Consider the following 17,551-nt stretch of genomic DNA (forward strand, 5'->3'; position numbering starts at 1 on the left):
TAAATAATTGGCTACAGGTGATGGACTTTGGTGATTCCTGAATAGAACGGTGAAAGTCGTCTGTTCTTGTCACTCTTCATTACAAGCAGGCTGAACAAGCTGTTGGTGAATGTGCGGCTTTATGCTCACTGCTATAGTCTTCACTGACAAGGGTGTTCTGGGACATCTCAGAAATGACTACACATGATGTTTTGTCTTTGTGTACTTTAAACATAAAATGAAACATTAAGGAAGGCATCTTGAACGTGAACAGCTCATAACAAAGGAAGTAAGGGATGCTTCGCTTTGCACATTTGGAGTTGGTTCCACATAGATGGTGGTTTTTACAAGGCTTTGAAACAACAGTGAGCTTGGAGGTAGGGGAGAGCAGAAGGAAGGAAACTAACTCCTCAACTTTTACACTATTTGGTAATTGTGGTAATTGTGAATGTACGAGCTTTGGTTTATCTAGAATATGGAACTATTATTTGCTGATTCTTAATCATATGTAATCAGATTTCTAAAACTGTTTTCTCTGTACTGCTGTATGCTCCAGGTTTGTAAGTCTGTAAAGAAAATGCTTTAGTATTGATGGTTTCCAAACTAAACCCACAGTTTTGCAGCCTAGACTGAGCATGATTCGATTAATATGAGTATGTCTGACTTTATAACCTAAGTTCTGCGTAATTGAGGGAAGCTGTGTGGTCCGGTTCAAACCTTGATGTTTTTAAGACTGGAATTTTTTTTTAGTTTGTACTTAAACTATTTGGGCCATGTAGTGTCCCAGCTGCACTGCACGCAGGTCATGAAAACCAACAATTTCTGTGGTCTTGCTTTAGCTCCCAGCAGCTGCAAAAGGTTAAAAAGAACTTTGTGTTGCACGTGGTGACTTTGACATTCAGGTTTGAGTGGTGTGAATAAACCCTTTGGTATCAGTGATTATGGGCATTTTGCAGGTTCAGTGATGATACCCATGCGTCTGGTTCTTTTTTAAACCAAGCCAAAGCTTTGGAAAGGGGCAGAGCATGGGATCCTTCAAGAAGCTTCTGTTTGAAGTGCTCCAGTTCCAATACAAGGCAGTTGTGGAAAGACTGACACAGTCTACTGAAAAGACGCAAAGTGGCTGCATGTACTAATCTAACAGAGAACTGATGTGTGTGGAAAGGAGGGGCTTGGTTTTTGTAAAAGGATGACGTATAGTCGTTTGCATTAGCAAACTTGTGCAATATATTTAGTGTTGAATTTTTGTTTCTCTTCTTGAAATGGGGAGAAGATGCTGAAGTGCGAATGAGGTACACACCACCCATTTCTATTCAGTGGAAAGCTTGCCTCAGCCTCATATGTCTGCCTGCCTTCTGTGGTTTCCCTCCACGGCCTGGCTGTGTGACAGACTGTCTTTGACCTCTTTGTCTCTCTCTCCCCTCCTCCTCCTCCTCCTCTCAGAAGACTGCTCTTAGCTGACGTGGCACAGCCCTAACCTGGGGCCCTTGGTTTAAGTATCCTGAAGTAAAGCAAAGACACAAACTCTGTTCTATCCAAACTACTTCTCACTGGTAACTTTTCTCCCTTAAGTGTGGTTAATGCGGTTTGTCAAACCGGTCTCTGAAGTTGAAGGTATTTTCTGCATGATTGTTACTGGAACTGTAATTTTCTTAAAAAATCAACTTACCCTTCAATGCCTGAATCCCACCCCCCTAAACTAACCCCAAAACCCACTAAACCCAACCAGCTGAAAAAAACCCCTAAAGAGTATATTCTGAGTAGACCGTAACATTGTCTGTAGAGGCCCAGCAGGTATGAAGGTGCTGTGTGGAGCGTGCCAGGCTTGGTTTCAGCAGCGTAGGAGTAAGGCAGCCTGTGCTGGGAATTAAGCAAATCAGTGGCCTGGAGTATTTTTTACTAGCTCAGGGGCAAGTGCATAGTTTCAACTGGATTTATGCTGTTGACTGTCAGGGTACGGTAGTTTCAAGTCTTAACATGGTATTCCTGCAAAAGGAAGAGGTCAAACATGTTGTTTCATCTGCTATAAAGTCAGGTTACAGACTATCGAATGAGACTGTTGTTTTATGCTATTATGTTTTCCTTGAATATCATCTCAAGTTTTGTGAAATAAAGTCTCAGGCCCAAGAATAAATTAAATGTATCTTTCATAGCGTCCTTAAATACCTTTAAGGCCCTCCTCTAGTTCTTGCTTTCACAGACTTTTCTTTCTTACCTGTAGCTTATTTTTACATGGTGAGGTTCAAGGGAGATCTAGCAGATCTAAGGGTTTGAAGACAAGAGTAGTTAGCTGACAACCAGGAGCAGTTGGTCTAACTGAGCCAACCCCACTGTATGAAGAGCCTTGCGCTGAGGAACATCCGACTTTGCAGATCCTAAAACATCCCTTTATGGAGCAGCTATGAGAATTATTCCAGGTTATGTCATTAAATAAATGTAAGGGACAAATCTTGCAGGCTTCATTTGAAATAGAATGCACTGTTGTGGAAAAAGGAGATGGCAGGAAATGCGCAAGAGTAGCTATGTGCTGAATTCATCTTCATGTATACTGTATTTGTATTCTTTGAAAAGATGTTCTATGTCACAGGCATCCTCTCTCTAACCATGAAATCGACCTTTCTCATTAACATATGGAAACAGAGGGCGACCACCTTTTCCCTACCGGAGGTCTCCCGCAGTGCTTTCTGCGCATCTGTGGTTTGTAAATATGTCATGAGGGTGTAAGTGTATGTCGTGCTGCTGTCGCTAAGTTTTCCTTGATTTTTCCTTGATGCTGGCCTTCCTGAAGTCTTAAAGTCTCCCTAGTCTTAATTTACTGGTTAGAGAGAAGTATGACAAGACTCAATGCAAGTTCAAGACAGTAAAGAGTGGCAGTGAGTGACCAAGTTAGGGTGTTCCTTTCTTGTGGAAGGTGAGTCTGGGTCTCTCCCTACTGCAGTGCTGGTGATGTGGAGGAGGAGTTATTCTGAAGATGGGTTTAATGAACAGAGCAGTAAAGAGCCCATAAAGAGAGAAATCTGAATAATCCTACTTTCTTTGGGGAAAGCACTGACACTTCAAACACTATTCCAGAAAAGATGTGTATCCCCTCCTCACAGCAAAAACCAAGCCTGCATTTATCTCAGGGGCACAGTTGGAAGATTATTTAAAGCATGTTAAGAGCCAGAACACGAGGTCACTTTCCTTTGGATGGGATCTAGATGAACTTCAACAGCAAACTTAATGCAGTCATCTACAAAGGTGGGCTCATCTTGGTTTTACAGATCCTTAGAAATCTCTTTAACTGAGAAAACCTGGCATTAAAAAATCCTGGCATCGCCTCCTTGTATTCATGTGATAGTGCACAGCAAGTGTTGCCTTACTGCGCTTGTCCCTCACCATTACATAGATGTTCTGGCTCTGGTTAGGTGGATTTTTTAACTGTAGGAACACATGGATGTACAGCTGTTCGATCACATAGCCCAAAAGACCAAAGTGCTGACCTGCCGTCCTTCCTCAGTAGTCCTTACTGAACCCCTGCCCCAGGGATACGGGTTGGGTTGGCAGTCTAGCGTGAGGATGTTAAAAACAGTGAGAGGAAAACCTTAGTGATTGCAACAAACGCTTTAGAAACAGGAGATGAAAAGTCACAATGTGCCATGGAGATAAATGTGTTTTATGGAATGTGGTTTGTCTGCTTTTATAAATCCAAATGGAAGGTTATTTCATAATGCATCAGATTTTAAAGGATTTTCAGACAAAAAATGAAGTTGGATCTTTCTGTCTCAGGTATCCTGGTGGTTGAGAAAGCAGGTGTTTTTGTAGTTACGAGTGCTTCTAGCTGGAGTCACAGGTGCTCACTTCCAGAAGGCTTCTGGTATCTCCAAGAATGTAGGGCTGGAGTAGTGAGGAATGCCGTAGCTTTGAAGGGGCGGTGACAGCACTTTGTGTGGAAAGAGCCTTTTCCCAGCTGAGAGCTGTCTTCTTGCAGCAACCCGCTTCTTCTGTCCCTCAAACTCCCATTTTGCAGGTGACGGTTAACAGTACGGTGCAGCAGACTGTTAGTATACTGGCATTAGAGTAGCTCCTGCCGGCCCAGTGCCGTTCTGCTCACGACTGTTCATAGGTGTGCAGAGAGAGTTTGCAATCTAAACTGGCAAAAGGGCGATGGAGATGGAGCAGCTCGGTCGCAGGATTCTCAACGCCATTCAAAACTTCCAATGGTACTTTAAAAAAGTGACTGAGTTCAAATACACTTCTTAAGAAACTATCTTTTGCTTTAATTAAAAAATAAGCTAAGGGGAGGGAAGGCAGGAGGAGCAGTGTAAACACAAACACAGGAGTTTGGATAAACCGGCTTCTTTCAGGTTTCAGTAGCTGTTCACCAACAGTAAAGGTAACCTTTCTTCTCTCTTTTTAATCTTTTGCAGGAAGTCCAAAGGAAAGCCAAATGGTAAAAAGCCCGCACCGGAAGAGAAGAAACTTTACCTAGAGCCAGAATACACAAAATCCAGAATTACCGACTTTGAATTTAAGGAGCTAGTGATGTTACCGCGAGAAATAGACCTCAATGAGTGGCTAGCCAGCAACAGTGAGTATTGTGATCGTACAGCTCTGAGCTTGCTGTCCACACCCAAGGCAGCATTCATTCACTGTTTCTTTTTACAGTTTCCAGTGCTTAGAAAAACACTCAATGACTATGTATGCTTACTGCATAATGCATGTCATTATACCTTGAATAGTAATTAGGCTGTTTCATGTACAAACCAACTGTGCTCAGCAGCACGGAAGCCTTGATGCGTTTCATCCTTCCAGCTCTCTCCCTGTGGTACTGAGGGCATGAAAGGTTTTGCTGCTCTTTTGAGGACCATCAGATTCCCTTTGACTATTTGCTAAACTGGCTGGTTCAGCATGTTTCTGACTCAAGCTATTGGTCTTCCAGAAGCATTGTAAAAATGGTAGTGTATTAAGACTTGTGTGTAAAGCAAGTTATGCCTAAAGCCAGAAGTTTTTAAGTCTTTTGGTTGGATTTCTTCTCCCTTCTCCTTCCAAGCTTTGGTGGAATTACTGTGAATTTCAACTGTAGTCAAGCCAGAACTCAGAGACATGAGTAACTGCTGTGACTGAATGCTGTGTCTGTGCATCTCCGTGCTGACTGACAATACTTTCCTGTGCTTCTCTGTCACCTGTCAGTCCTAACCTGCTGCTATGACCCAGTCTTGTTTACATTTTCAACCGTATGTGGTAGTAGCAACTACTTTGAACCGCATACTAGGAAATGTTATAGAGACTCATTAACAAAGAGTGAGGTGCCCCCTGAGGAGTGTTAAGATGTTAAACTATCTCGGGAGATTTTTAAAAAGTTGAAGTGTACTAGTTTTCAGGCTGTTTTTTTTTTTTTAAGAGGAGATGTGTCGTGAGAACTATTAATGCTGTTTTCTAGCCACTGTACGTTTTAAGTCTGACTTCAAAAGAAGATAGCAAATTCTTTGCCTTCAGCTTGTAGTATTCTACTGTAAAGGTGAGGCTGATGACAGGGACACTTTCCAGTCTTGCTGCTTAGTGAGTAATAAGAGCTGATGCATCATGGTGCTTTCATCTTAAATCAAAACAAGAGCTTTCATTCTGTGTACCTCTTTGTTTTGCAGTTCATCATTAGACTCATTTAACTAAATCATGTTTAAAGTTGTATGCAAGTGCAAGACTCTGAGGTCACTTTGCTTGCTCTATTTAAATAATTGTCTAGAGGATAACCAGTGTTTGAAAGTATTTTACTTCTGAATTTCTTTCCTTTTGTGCTTATTTTTCAGCAACAACTTTCTTTCATCACATCAACTTACAGTATAGTACAATCTCAGAATTCTGTACAGGAGAGTCATGTCAGACCATGGCAGTGTGCAATACGTAAGTCGATATTTACAATTACAAGGTTTCTGTGAAGTCTTCAGAGTTGCTTGGGGGAGGATATCGGTATTGGATGGCGTTGGGTAAGCGTTCTGCAGCAGATGTCTACCTAGTGAGAATGGGGCAGCTGTACATCCTCTTCTCTCCCCTCAGCAGTGAAGGGTGGTGGAAATCTGGTTTTGTGGAGGACTAGAAGGATGAGAATCTTTGACTGTTCTGAGCTGGCTTTGTAAGGTCAGACTAAGAGGCAAATTACCATGTGTGTAGCCTTGGGGGAGAGGGGAAGAGGAGCAAGGCAAAACTAACTGTACTGGTAAGGGCCTTCCATAGAAGGCCGGGGAGGATAAAGGAATTGCCAAAACCTCAGAGGGTGCTTTTGATAGCTGGAGTGCTGACAGAGCACCAGGCTGCTGACGGATAACCTCTAGCCTGACGTGAGCTGCTGGCTTTCTGCCTAAGCCCCTGGGCACAGAGGACACAAGTGGCAGCTTTGCAAAGAGTAAGGAAAACGTTTTGGTTTGGCACTTTCCCCTTGTAGGACTCCCCAGACTTTTTTAACATTGACTAGCTGTCATTTATGAAAGAAAGCTTTGTAGTTTTACTGTACATGGTGAATATAAGAAAAAGTTACCATAAACTCCTGCTCTTGATTAGCACAGTCCAACATGATGGAATACGAGATCCACTCGAGTATGAATAAGCCTGTTGTGTTTTTGTGTCTTTTTTTTTTTTTTTTTTCCTCCAGCACATGTGTTGATAGTCCTTTTCTTCCCTCTTCTTGCATTTCCTGAGATTAATTTTGTTGAGATGGATTTTAAAACAGAAGACTGAGCAGTTAACGTTATAGTACATCAAACACCACCCAGGGAATGTATGCAACAGAACCAGAGCTCTATATTGTATCTCTGACAATAATTACATAGTGCTTAGAAAGGAATCCTTGCTTCATGTACTGGGCTATCTTGTACGCTTGAAATTAGTATCAGGGGCTTTCTTTGAGAGCACTCTGAAGAATGCAAACTGTACAGAGGGTTTTTTTGCATGTAAAAGTTGGAAAGATAACTGTCAGTACTGAGAATTAAAGGCCATGCTAGGGCCTCTTGAAAGCAGGCTGGAACAGAAAGTAATAAATCTCTGCTGGACCCAGATCTTATCAAAAGGAGACAGCGTGTCTCTAAATGAGACATAGTGATCAGTAAGATGAGTGTTTTGTTGACTCTTGCTCCCAAGCTTTCTCATATTTTAATTCCTAATGTAGCACTGACTGTCCAAAGGACCGAGTTTAACTGTTTATCCACTTGGTTGATGGGAAATAGTGGCTAACAGGAGGTGGTGGTAGGGAACGTACCTAAGTGTCCCTCCATTCTGCTTGAGGGAGTCTCAAACGAGAGCTCTCTGTAAGCAGTTCATTGCTGCAGAAGAAAGAAAGGAAGTGCCTGTAGGCGGCTCCAGCTGTAGTCTGTATTTTTAGCGGTGAGGACTGATAGCAGAATGTTCCTATCCTTTGTTTTGGAAAACTGAAAAATTGCTCTATTTGGGAATAACAGGAAGCGTGTCTACACTTGGGTGAAGCACTTGAAACGATTTGTGTTTAGCTAAAGCATAACAACTTGAGGATCTTCCTGTACTTAGGGGCAGATGACTGATTCATGTTTGCAATCTGTAGGCTGCATATTTCATTCTTCTATCAAGCATGCAGGTCTATGAAAAAACCACAGAGGTGAGATCACCTAGCTACACACCCCAGTGCAGTTCAGCTTTGAAGGGCCTGTTCGTAATTGTGTTCTCCAAATATCTCTAATGACAATTTTGGGTAATCCTTATGTTCTGCCCTTCCTAGCTCTTCCTTTTTGGAAGAAATGTGCCTAAATGGAACACGGAGAACTGCCTCAAAGGTGCTCATTTGTTCATGCCCAGTTATGACTATGTCAAAACCGTGTGTTGCTTCCCCACCTTGCTTTTTTTTTTAAAAAAAATCTTACCCTAAGGAAGTAAGGTAAGGACATGTTTATTGTGTTGGAGCAACACCAGTTGGTACGATTTATTGTGCCTCTGACCTGTCTCCAGTATGTAGAGTACCACCTGCACATTAGACTCAGCTGCTGATTAACCTGACGGACACTCCAGATTTGACCTTCTGTGCCTCTGATCTGTTTGTTCAGGTAGTTTGGGATGAAATAGCAAATACCTAGATTAGATTGCCACAGAATTACACTACCTTGGAAGAAGGGCGCAATTTGTCGTTTTTTTCAGTGCTGATTTCTTAGGTGGTTCAGTATGAAGGTCTGCATTCTGCTCCTCTTTTGTTTTCCTTGCCCGGTTCTCTAAGGTGGGTTTTGGATCACACCATTCTGGTCGCACCTAAGGAAGGCTTTTTGTATTTATGGTTGAGATGTTGGAGTAACTACTGAGAACAGGTTACTTGTCAAGTTCTTTGCATTCAAATGCACTGCAAATACTCAATCCTAAGTTTAGAGGATTTGCTGGCAAAATAAACACCAGTTGCACTTCAGTATTTGAGGTAAGGTTTTAACATCTCAGAGAAGCTCCAGCCAACTGACAAACTGCAGACAGATGCAGCTTTCAGCCCTCTCTCTGTCAGATACATGAGATAGCACAGCCATCTGCACACAATGAGGCAGGGAATTTCTGCTTAGGGTCACTAAGAGACATCTGACCAAAACTCTTTGTAGAACAGATGGAAGCATTTGCTGGCAAGACGGGATAATGCCAAGAGAAATACCAGAATGGCCAGTTATCTTCAAAATGTAATGAGGGTGGCATTAATGTAACTTTGGGAATTACTTAATTTTGCTCGTTAATATGTTTATCACTTGCTGTCAAGCAGGTACTCTATTTTTAATGCAGTATTTACTGTTTAGATTTAGTATGTTTTATAGCTTATGATTACACAAACTAGCTGTAAAGCACCATGAGCTGCAGACTGGTTTTCTAGCTGACATTTGGGCATAACTTCTCAAAGTGCTGAAGTGAGTGGAGTAAAGAGCCCAGGTAAGTGCTGTTCACGAGGCTGAGATTACAAAACTCCTGAGGCATAAATCAAGGATGGATGCAAACTTTTGGGCAGCCCGCAGGCAGGAGTGAAAGGTTGCATTTTGGTCCAGTGAAATCCCTTAATTGATAATTCCTTATCACTCTTTTTTTTTTTCTAATTTCACAGTCTCCTTTCTCGTGTCTACCTCGCCCTTAGTGTCTCTGCATATGGAGAGTATTTCCTTCTAGAAATCTTAACTCAAACCTGCATGTTTTGCATTTTCTTAAATATAAGTTCCCCGAGCTCTATGCTTCTACATAGTGGCTCCTCTCTCTCCACCCCCCTCCACCCCCCAACGTTGCTTTGCCCCTACCAAACCATCCGAGCCATTCCGAGTTGCTGACGAGTGCTGTATTACTGCCTTTGCATTTGATGCCGTTTGCTATCCTGCTTTTTTCGTAACCTGTCGTTTAGTATTTGTAGCAGGGCTGTGTCTCCTTCCTTTGCAGACCACGTAATCTCCACAGCATTTGCCTTTCCCTCCTTCCACAAGCTTTTCTTGTGTACTGATGCAACTTCTGTTCTGCCTTGGCTTCTATGTCATCAACACAAACCCAGAATGTTTTAGCGAAAAAAAGGATAAAATATGTGCATATATTAAGAGGCTGCACTGTGACTTCATATGCATTATACTTCATTATTTGCATGGTAAGCTTTTCTCTGTTAAACCCATCATTGTTTCTCCCTGAGGTTTAAGATTGGTGCTGCAAATTCCGCGTGCTCTCCATACTGGGGAAGTTTAAATCCACCAGAATTTTACAAAGGAAATAAAATAATCAAAATCTGTATCACGTGAGCCCTTTTAGAAAAGTGCCTTTAAGTGTCATCATCTTGTCCTTTCTGCTTCCCCTCCCTTGCCTAATCAGGGACTGTACTGTCACAGTGCCAGCGGTGGAATGCAGTTGGGCTTCCTGTCTTGTTAAGGGAGGTAACTGGCACAGGTGGGAGCTGGGCACCAGGTGCGAGATGGTCATGGCGTGGCAGGGGCTCTGCTCTTCCTCCAGCACCTCTGAAGACTCTGTTCACAGCCCTTGAAACATGAGGATGACACAGGATTCTGATCAACAGGACAATCCTTGTAGTTACCCCCTTACTATTAATGATTCTTCTTTTAAATTTCTATTTTGTATAATTAGCCTAATTTTCAAGGAAAGGCAAAAAGGGTATGCAGTGGGATGTTACAGTGGATTTATTCACTTATATTTTCATGTAAGTGAACTTGTACAGTTGCCAAACTGTTTCTCTTAACTAAAATCCAATTATCCAGAGTCATTTTTGCGCCTAAGGGCAACTCTAAACTATGCTTTCTGTCTTGCAGTTGAGGATTTCTGCAGCGTGAGAAAACTGCTGAGGTACAGACAGCCCAGCCTGCTTCTGCTCTTGGCAACAAGCATTGTCTTAAGACCCAAAATTAGTCTGAATTGCCTAGAACTGTCTTGCTCCAGCTTACTGCAGGCCTAGACAAATGAGGTGGCTTGTGTTAGTGCGCTGCGTTGTGTAATTCCTTATATATTGGTCATATAAAGGAAGTAAGCAGCGATGAAGAACAGAGTCTATGCCTAAGGGCCCAAATGCTGGCCTGACATAGCTCTTAACAAAGACGACTCCTGTTTTCATCCACTTGCTCACCTTTTCAGGCCCTTTTGCAGTCAATCCTGCACTCTCTAGAAAATGACAGAGTCACTAAGCACCACATGCTGAAAATGAGCTGCAAGAAAAATTCTGAACTTTTAAGCATCTACAGAACTAGTTTTCAGTTGCCTTTCCTCTCTTGACGTTTGAACTACTCTAGTTATTTCTGCAGCTTCCTCTTGATTTCATATGGCTTGGGGCATGAACAGTGTCATTAGTGTCTTTACCTCACCACCCTCAGGTCCTTTAAGAATCTTTTGGGGCAATGAAAACACATTGTAAATTAAAACTCTTCAGTTGCTACTTAACATTTTTCTTTAGTTGTTTCAGGACTGTTGTGCTGATCAGTATATGTAAAACTTCACTTTCGAAGTGGCATGTATAGATGCTTCCAGTTCAATGCAGTCTAGTCCTGTTCGTTAGGCACAGAAAAAACATCTTTAGTGTTTATCTTCCATGCCAAAAAACCCCAAGTGGGCAAAGGTGGCTAAACGTCACACTGAAGCAATACGTTGTCTAGGGCTACAGTGAGGGTTGTTTAGTGATTTGTGTGAGGAATGTCAGATAACAGATCGCTAGCCAACAGCAGCAGAGTTGGAGCAGAACAGACAGGCAAAAACCAGTACCTGGCTTTTCGTTGGGCTCATGTGTTGGGTGAGCTGTCTTTCTAGCCAAGTTCTGAAGCTCAAACCACTTTCAGCCTTGCTTCCAAAGGCAGTCAGCAAACCCCACCTATGCCGTGTTCTGGGAGGACCAATACAATGGATTTCTTATCGGTGCCGTAATGATACAGGACTGTGCCGAGAGCTTAGGCTATTTGAAGGAAGAGTTCAGGAGATGGAACTCAAGACACCTCTAATATGACACAGGCAAAAAAAATAATCAAAAAGTGTTTGCCAAATTCCTTATCTGTAAAACATTTCTCACTGCATAAGCCTAATGCAATGGATAGCTGTTCCTGGTTGCAGAAGTGCTTTAATTAACCACGACTTAAAGGCGGGGGGGGGGGGGGACAAACCTTTAAGACTTTTCACGACTTAAAGGCGGGGGGGGGGGGAAAGGAACAAACCTTGAGTGCTTTAGTAGCCTTCAGATTCTCTGTCAGGTGAGGGATGGCTGCAGTTAAGATGATTATGGCTGAGTGAATTATGGTTGCTTTTGGAGAGCCAGGCGATACACTAATGTCTCCTGTTCTGTAAGATCCAACAGGATTATCCACCGGTGGCAGTGTCAAATGTAAATTCAGATGTTTTGGGGAGTCTGTAACTGTAACCAAAGGAGCAGAGTTCTAAGGCACACTGGTAGGGATGTGCAGAAGGGTCCTGAAAACTTTCCCCACATTGGATTCTGGAACAGGATTTGCAGCACTAAAACCCGCTGCCAGTACGTCAGTGCACCAGCTTCAACTAGCTGGTGTTTGGCGCCACCTTCTGCCTGTGTAGTAGTACTACACTGCAAGGCTAATTCATGTCTTGTGATGTTAAGCATCAGAAAGAAGATCACCAATTTATCACTGTGCAATGTTGTTGCCCTTTAAAAATAGTTATAGAATGCTCTCCTGTACAGTTCTATAGACTGTATGTAAACCTCAGTCTGTCATGGATAGGGAGTTACCACTGCCTCAGTAGAGCTCCTCTCCTTGGAGACTCGTCAGTGGGATTTCTGTGCTTGGTACTACTACCTCCACTCCTGACATGATAGGGAGAAACAAAACTGGCTAACAGCAATTCAAGGTTTTTGATGTAGAAAGATACCCTGAAGTGAATGGCTTCTGTAGCAGCTATGATGTAATGTGGTAACGTCACAGCTGTTGTTTTGTATTATTTAGTCACGAACCTCTTAGAGGAGTCGAGCTGAGGAGCCAAGGTGTAACGAGGTGACACTGTCAATTCTCTCCACAGACAGTACTACTGGTATGATGAACGGGGAAAGAAGATCAAGTGCACTGCTCCTCAGTACGTTGACTTCGTCATGAGCTCAGTGCAGAAACTAGTGACAGATGAGGACGTCTTTCCAACAAAATACGGTACGTCTGCTTTTGGACAGGTGCTTCCTGTGGCTCTTTGCAGATGCCATAAGTAAGGCGAAAGCTGGCATTCAGCATAGGTATTAATACCAGACAGCTTCCTCACTTGTTTGTTTCATGTTTTGGTTTTTTAAAGAGATTTTAAAAGTTTGGTTCATTCTTGCAGTAAGACAGACTTGCACTGTTGGCATATGAACTGGGGTGAAAGTCTCACAATCCTGTCCCCTTGACATATTTCACCATTGGTACCTCTTTTTCTTCAAGAATTTTGAGATCTTCTAGCCTGTATTGAGAGAGGATGAAAATTTGAAAACTGTCAGCATGTATGTGTTCAATACAGCCTGCTGCTAGTAAAATTTAACCTTATTGTTTTACTATTTCCTTTAGAGGCCTGACACATTAGGGAGGAAATAAATTCAATTTGCCAGGAACGTGGCTTGTCTTCCTTGCCAGCCAGGCCTCATCTCACAGATTGTTTGCAGTCTCCCCCCCCCTTCCAAAGATTAAATAAGAATGTCATTCTTAAGAACTGGAAAGTAATTTTAACTCAAATTTGTATCCTAACAGGATCGCTACATGCAATGCCTTTGGTTAAGGGGAGGAAAAGCAAGACCTGAAGTTATTGTAGGTGGACTTAATCAGGACTAGAAGCAGGTGGCTTCTTGAGCCCCTCCCACAGATAACTGGGGAACTAGAACCTTAGAATATAGTAAATGTTAAGCTAGTAGTAGCCTTGCTTACAAACATTTTGATCTGGAAAGAGGCAGTGTCTAGTGAGACAGTGCCTAGTAAGTGAGCTGCAGTTGGCTTTTTTTTTTTAATAAGCTTGTTCAAGGGCGATGAGGGCGTTTCATGAAAGTGGTTTGTCCGTGTGGCCAACGTGCGCTTTATACCAGTTACAGCCTTTGTATTGCGCATCACGCACAGGATGGCAGGCGTTGTTTTTTTGCTTGCCTCAGTTTCACTTCCAGTGTTACCAAAGTAGTTGTCCAATAATTGTCTTTTACTGTGTAGGCACGGTACTGCTCCAGCAAGCGCAATTTCAGCTGCACCCGATGGAAGGAAATACTGGGGTGCCTTTTGTTTCTTTTCCCGTTTGATAGAATTTCAGCAATGAAGTGAGGGAAGTCATTCCATGCAGTTAGTCAAACTGCTGCACACTACCGAGGCCCCTGTACCTTAGCTTCCATTTCAGGATCTGTGAATTGGTCTCCCAAGCATTATGTACTTCCAGGGGAAAAATCTGCTACTCCTGGACAAACAAGATACACACCCAGACAAACCTCTCATTATTTTTTACAGCCAGTAACAAAAAATGTGGTGGTTTTAAAGAAGTGATTACACTTGCTTCCTGATTTTTGAACCCTTAGGGTTTAAAAGTTAAGTGAAAATGCTTAAAACCTCCTTAGCTTCTTCCCCTGAATTCCTGTAAAAAGAAGGTAAAAGGATGATAGGAGGCCCACAAGTTGTCTGCTGCATAAAGTGGGCTAGTTGCTCTTACCCACAGCTCAGCCCACACAGATGCTGCTGTGGGGCTGAAGGTGAGCAGCTGGAGCTATCACAGTGTCTCTCCATCTTCCTTTCAGGCAAGGAATTCCCAAACTCATTTGAGTCCCTAGTGAAGAAGATCTGCAAGTACCTGTTCCATGTGCTGGCCCATATCTACTCCTCACACTTTAAGGAGACTTTGGCACTGGAGCTGCACGGACATTTAAATACACTCTACACACACTTTATCCTATTCATCAGGGAGTTCAACCTCGTGGACCCTAAAGAGACCACCATCATGGACGACCTCACAGAGGTCCTCTGCAGCAGCACTGGGAGCAGCAGTAACGGCAGCGGCAATGGGAGCAGCAACAGCGCAGGAGCACAGAACCATGTGAAAGAGAGATGAGCCCTCCTACAGGATCGAAACTAACATTTAAAAACAATATTATATATTCTGTGTGTATGTATATGTTCAGGTATACATACAGACATATACAGCAATGAAAGCTGAAAGAAATTACGCTGCCACCACAGGACGTGTAGTCATACGGGACTGTACAGAGCTTTGGGTTAATGCGCCACCCAGCAAGAAGTTGCACCGACTTTATTTTATTTTCTGTCCACTCCTCCTTTTACCTATTCCGATGGATGATGAGTGCTGTTTTTAGAGAAGAGCCAAGCTTGAGAGGGGGGCCACTCTAGGTTTTTTTGGTTGGTGTTTGTTTTTTTTGTTTGGTTGGTTGGTTGTTTTTTTGTTTTTCTTTCTTTGGTCTTGAGTGTAAGCCCTTTGTCTTTCTAGGATGGTGGTCCTGCCATTTAAAAAATATCTATTCTATTATAAGAAGTGACTTTTACTTTCAAGTGGCTTAAAATGCAGGTTTGTTTGGGTTTGGGTTTTTTTTGAGGGGGGGTGGGGGAGTGGTTTTTTGGTTTGGTTTCACACAGACTGCCCCTTACCCTGCCAAAAACTCCCCAGTTGAGTGCATCTTGCCCTTCGTTAGCTTGGATTGGGAAGAAACTCCTGGCTTGACTAGGGTAGCAACTAGGGGCTTGCTACGTGTTGAAAGCGGGCATGATTCTCCAGTTGTCCCACCTACCTGGTCACAACATGTGAACGTGCAAGAGGATCCACAAGCCTTTCTGCTTATTGCTCCTACAACATATATACTCTTTTCTCTGCTCCCCCACCTCCTCTTTTCCCAGGCATACCTCGATAAATAAAAAGAGTAAGATCACTGGAGTCCAAAACCCATGTGCAAGAGCCACCACCATTTGCTTCCCATTGAACAGAGGCCCGGGGAGGGGGGAGAAGGGTACATTCAGTCAGTCACCGCCTGTGCTAGAAAGATGGCTGTTGGCATAAAATTATATTGTTGGCTTATTTTAGTTCATCTGTTCTATAATAATAAAACCAAATCTATCAGCCACAAGCTTTGTTTATGTGTTTGCAGCGTCAAAAGTCAGTGGAGTCCACCCATACAGCTTCCCTTTCACCACTGAATGCTGTTGGCCCTGCTCTCAACCAGCTTTACAAATAATGGTTTGTCTTCCACCCTGTAATCTTACATTTATAATCAATTCCTTGCTCTTTCTGGTAGTGCTAGGACCCTCCTCCCCAGGTAATCAGAAGATGAGCACTGCAAAGATGAGCAACACTTGGGAAGGAGCAAGTTTCCTGTTTGTACATACTTACATTCTGCAAAATTGCGGCAAATATTGTATCGCAGTATCTGTGGGTACAGTGTTGTATCAATATTGTATCTGGACAGTGATATTCCTCTTTCCTTCACATTTCCAATGAATTCTTGCAGTCAGCATTTCCAGTTAGGAAAATGCCAGATTTTGCCTGCAACTGTGCTCCTATCAAATCTGTGGCAGCCTCTGAGAATTGTTTGTTACTGGTTTTGGTCATTATCCTGAGGTATATACATCATTAATAACTGACCAGGCATGAATCCTAGAAGGTTTTCCTGAATGAGGTAACTGTAGTAAAAGTAAGTAGAGAGAAGGAAAGGAAAGCAAGTACAAAGCAAAAAGAGAAGGAAAGGCACAAGCAAGTAAAACAAAAAAAAAGAAGCATGAGTAAGAAAGGAGGAAAAAAGAGACAACATAAAAGCACGAGCAAGAAAAAAAGCTTGTGAAGAAGTGTGCAAGAGCCACAACAGATAAAGGAAGGAAAATGTGCAAGTGAGAAAAAGAGCAAGAACTCGTAAAGGTGAGGGAAACAGAGCAAAAAGGCACCAGCACAGGAGAAGTGGAGGAGTGAGTGAGCGAAAGCAACCTCAAACTTTGTGAGCCCAGACTTGTCCTGTGTTGTTGGTTCCCAGAGTGTGGGTACCTTGTGAACCTGGCAGCAAATGTGCTGGAGTCTCCCTGACCTGCTCCTCTGGGTGCTGTTAAGAGAGGCTGTTTGAGAGCACTCCTTCCCCACCACATCCTCCTCCTATGGCTGCGACCAGAAGAATATTCCTATTTGGTCTCCTGTCATGCTGGTGTGAGCCTTTCCTTTCCATTGCAATTCCCTACGCTAATGGCTGAAGGGAGAACCTGAGGTCAGCAGAAGCTACCATTTCATTTGTAAGGCCCCTGTGCTACTTGCAAGGAGAGCATACAGTAGAGTTCAAGGTCAGAAAGTAATAGGAAGAACAACAACCCAAACCTAAGTATTGCTGGTAACTTATATCTACTTGTAAAAATGCATTTGCAGTAGAAATGATACACATTTGGGAAAGGTTTGAGTTGAGCAAGAGGCAGTTCAACTCTCTGGAAAGACTGACTTAGCAACAACTCTTAAGAAGCGTCAGATCAGAACAGTGATATCTATATCAAATGCAAGGGTGACTATACCTTAGCTTCCCCTAGGAGACCTGACAGAACCTCCTCAGAAGTCTGGGAACCCAGGTGTTGGTGCAAAGGAGCAAACCATTCATTCAGCTACCAGGAGAACAGTGAAGTACCACATTAGCTCTAGAAGAGCCTGCTGTTGTTCATGGCAGCTGTCCCAAGTTTACTCTGCAGACATTTGATATTCCTGAAAGCAGAGACACTTCATCTAGCAGGGTAATCTTTTTATATTTTACAAGCAGTTAACAAGAACACAAATAATCAATCCTATTTTGGTGTAGCCTATCTTGTTGGGTTTAGCAGTGGGAATAACGAAAGCACTGAAATAGTGCCAACACTAATGTTCTTGTCAGGAGTAAATGTTACTGTAAAGCTCAGCCTCCAAGCGTATTTCAGAGGTAACCGAATTATGCTGTAGTAACTCTTCAAACTCTGCTTGCTTGATGCCACTGAAGGCTGTCAGTGACTTTCTAGGCTTGCAACATGTCACCGACTATCCACACTGTAAGCACAAAGCCTGAATCCCCCCTGTATCTAAAAGACCAGCTTAGGTCTTCTAACACTGAGGAAATTGTCATATTGCTGCTTTAAATGTGTTTTGTAAATTGTTTAAAGTTGTCACTGTTTAAGGCTGGGCCGGC

General features: G+C 42.8%; 1 protein-coding gene across 1 annotated transcript; it reads left to right on the forward strand.

Annotated features, from left to right (window-relative positions):
• Positions 1-4,125: 4,125 nt before the first annotated feature.
• On the forward strand, positions 4,126-15,496 carry MOB2 (MOB kinase activator 2). Its single transcript, XM_009704007.1, has 5 exons — positions 4,126-4,181; positions 4,389-4,549; positions 5,769-5,862; positions 12,451-12,575; positions 14,162-15,496. Exons 1-5 carry the CDS (start codon positions 4,126-4,128, stop codon positions 14,470-14,472), a joined length of 747 nt encoding a protein of 248 aa, XP_009702309.1. The 3' UTR covers positions 14,473-15,496.
• The last annotated feature ends 2,055 nt before the right edge of the window (positions 15,497-17,551 follow it).

The sequence above is a fragment of the Cariama cristata genome, unplaced genomic scaffold, assembly GCF_000690535.1.
Source record: "Cariama cristata isolate BGI_N322 unplaced genomic scaffold, ASM69053v1 scaffold21317, whole genome shotgun sequence".
Classification (NCBI taxonomy): domain Eukaryota; kingdom Metazoa; phylum Chordata; class Aves; order Cariamiformes; family Cariamidae; genus Cariama; species Cariama cristata.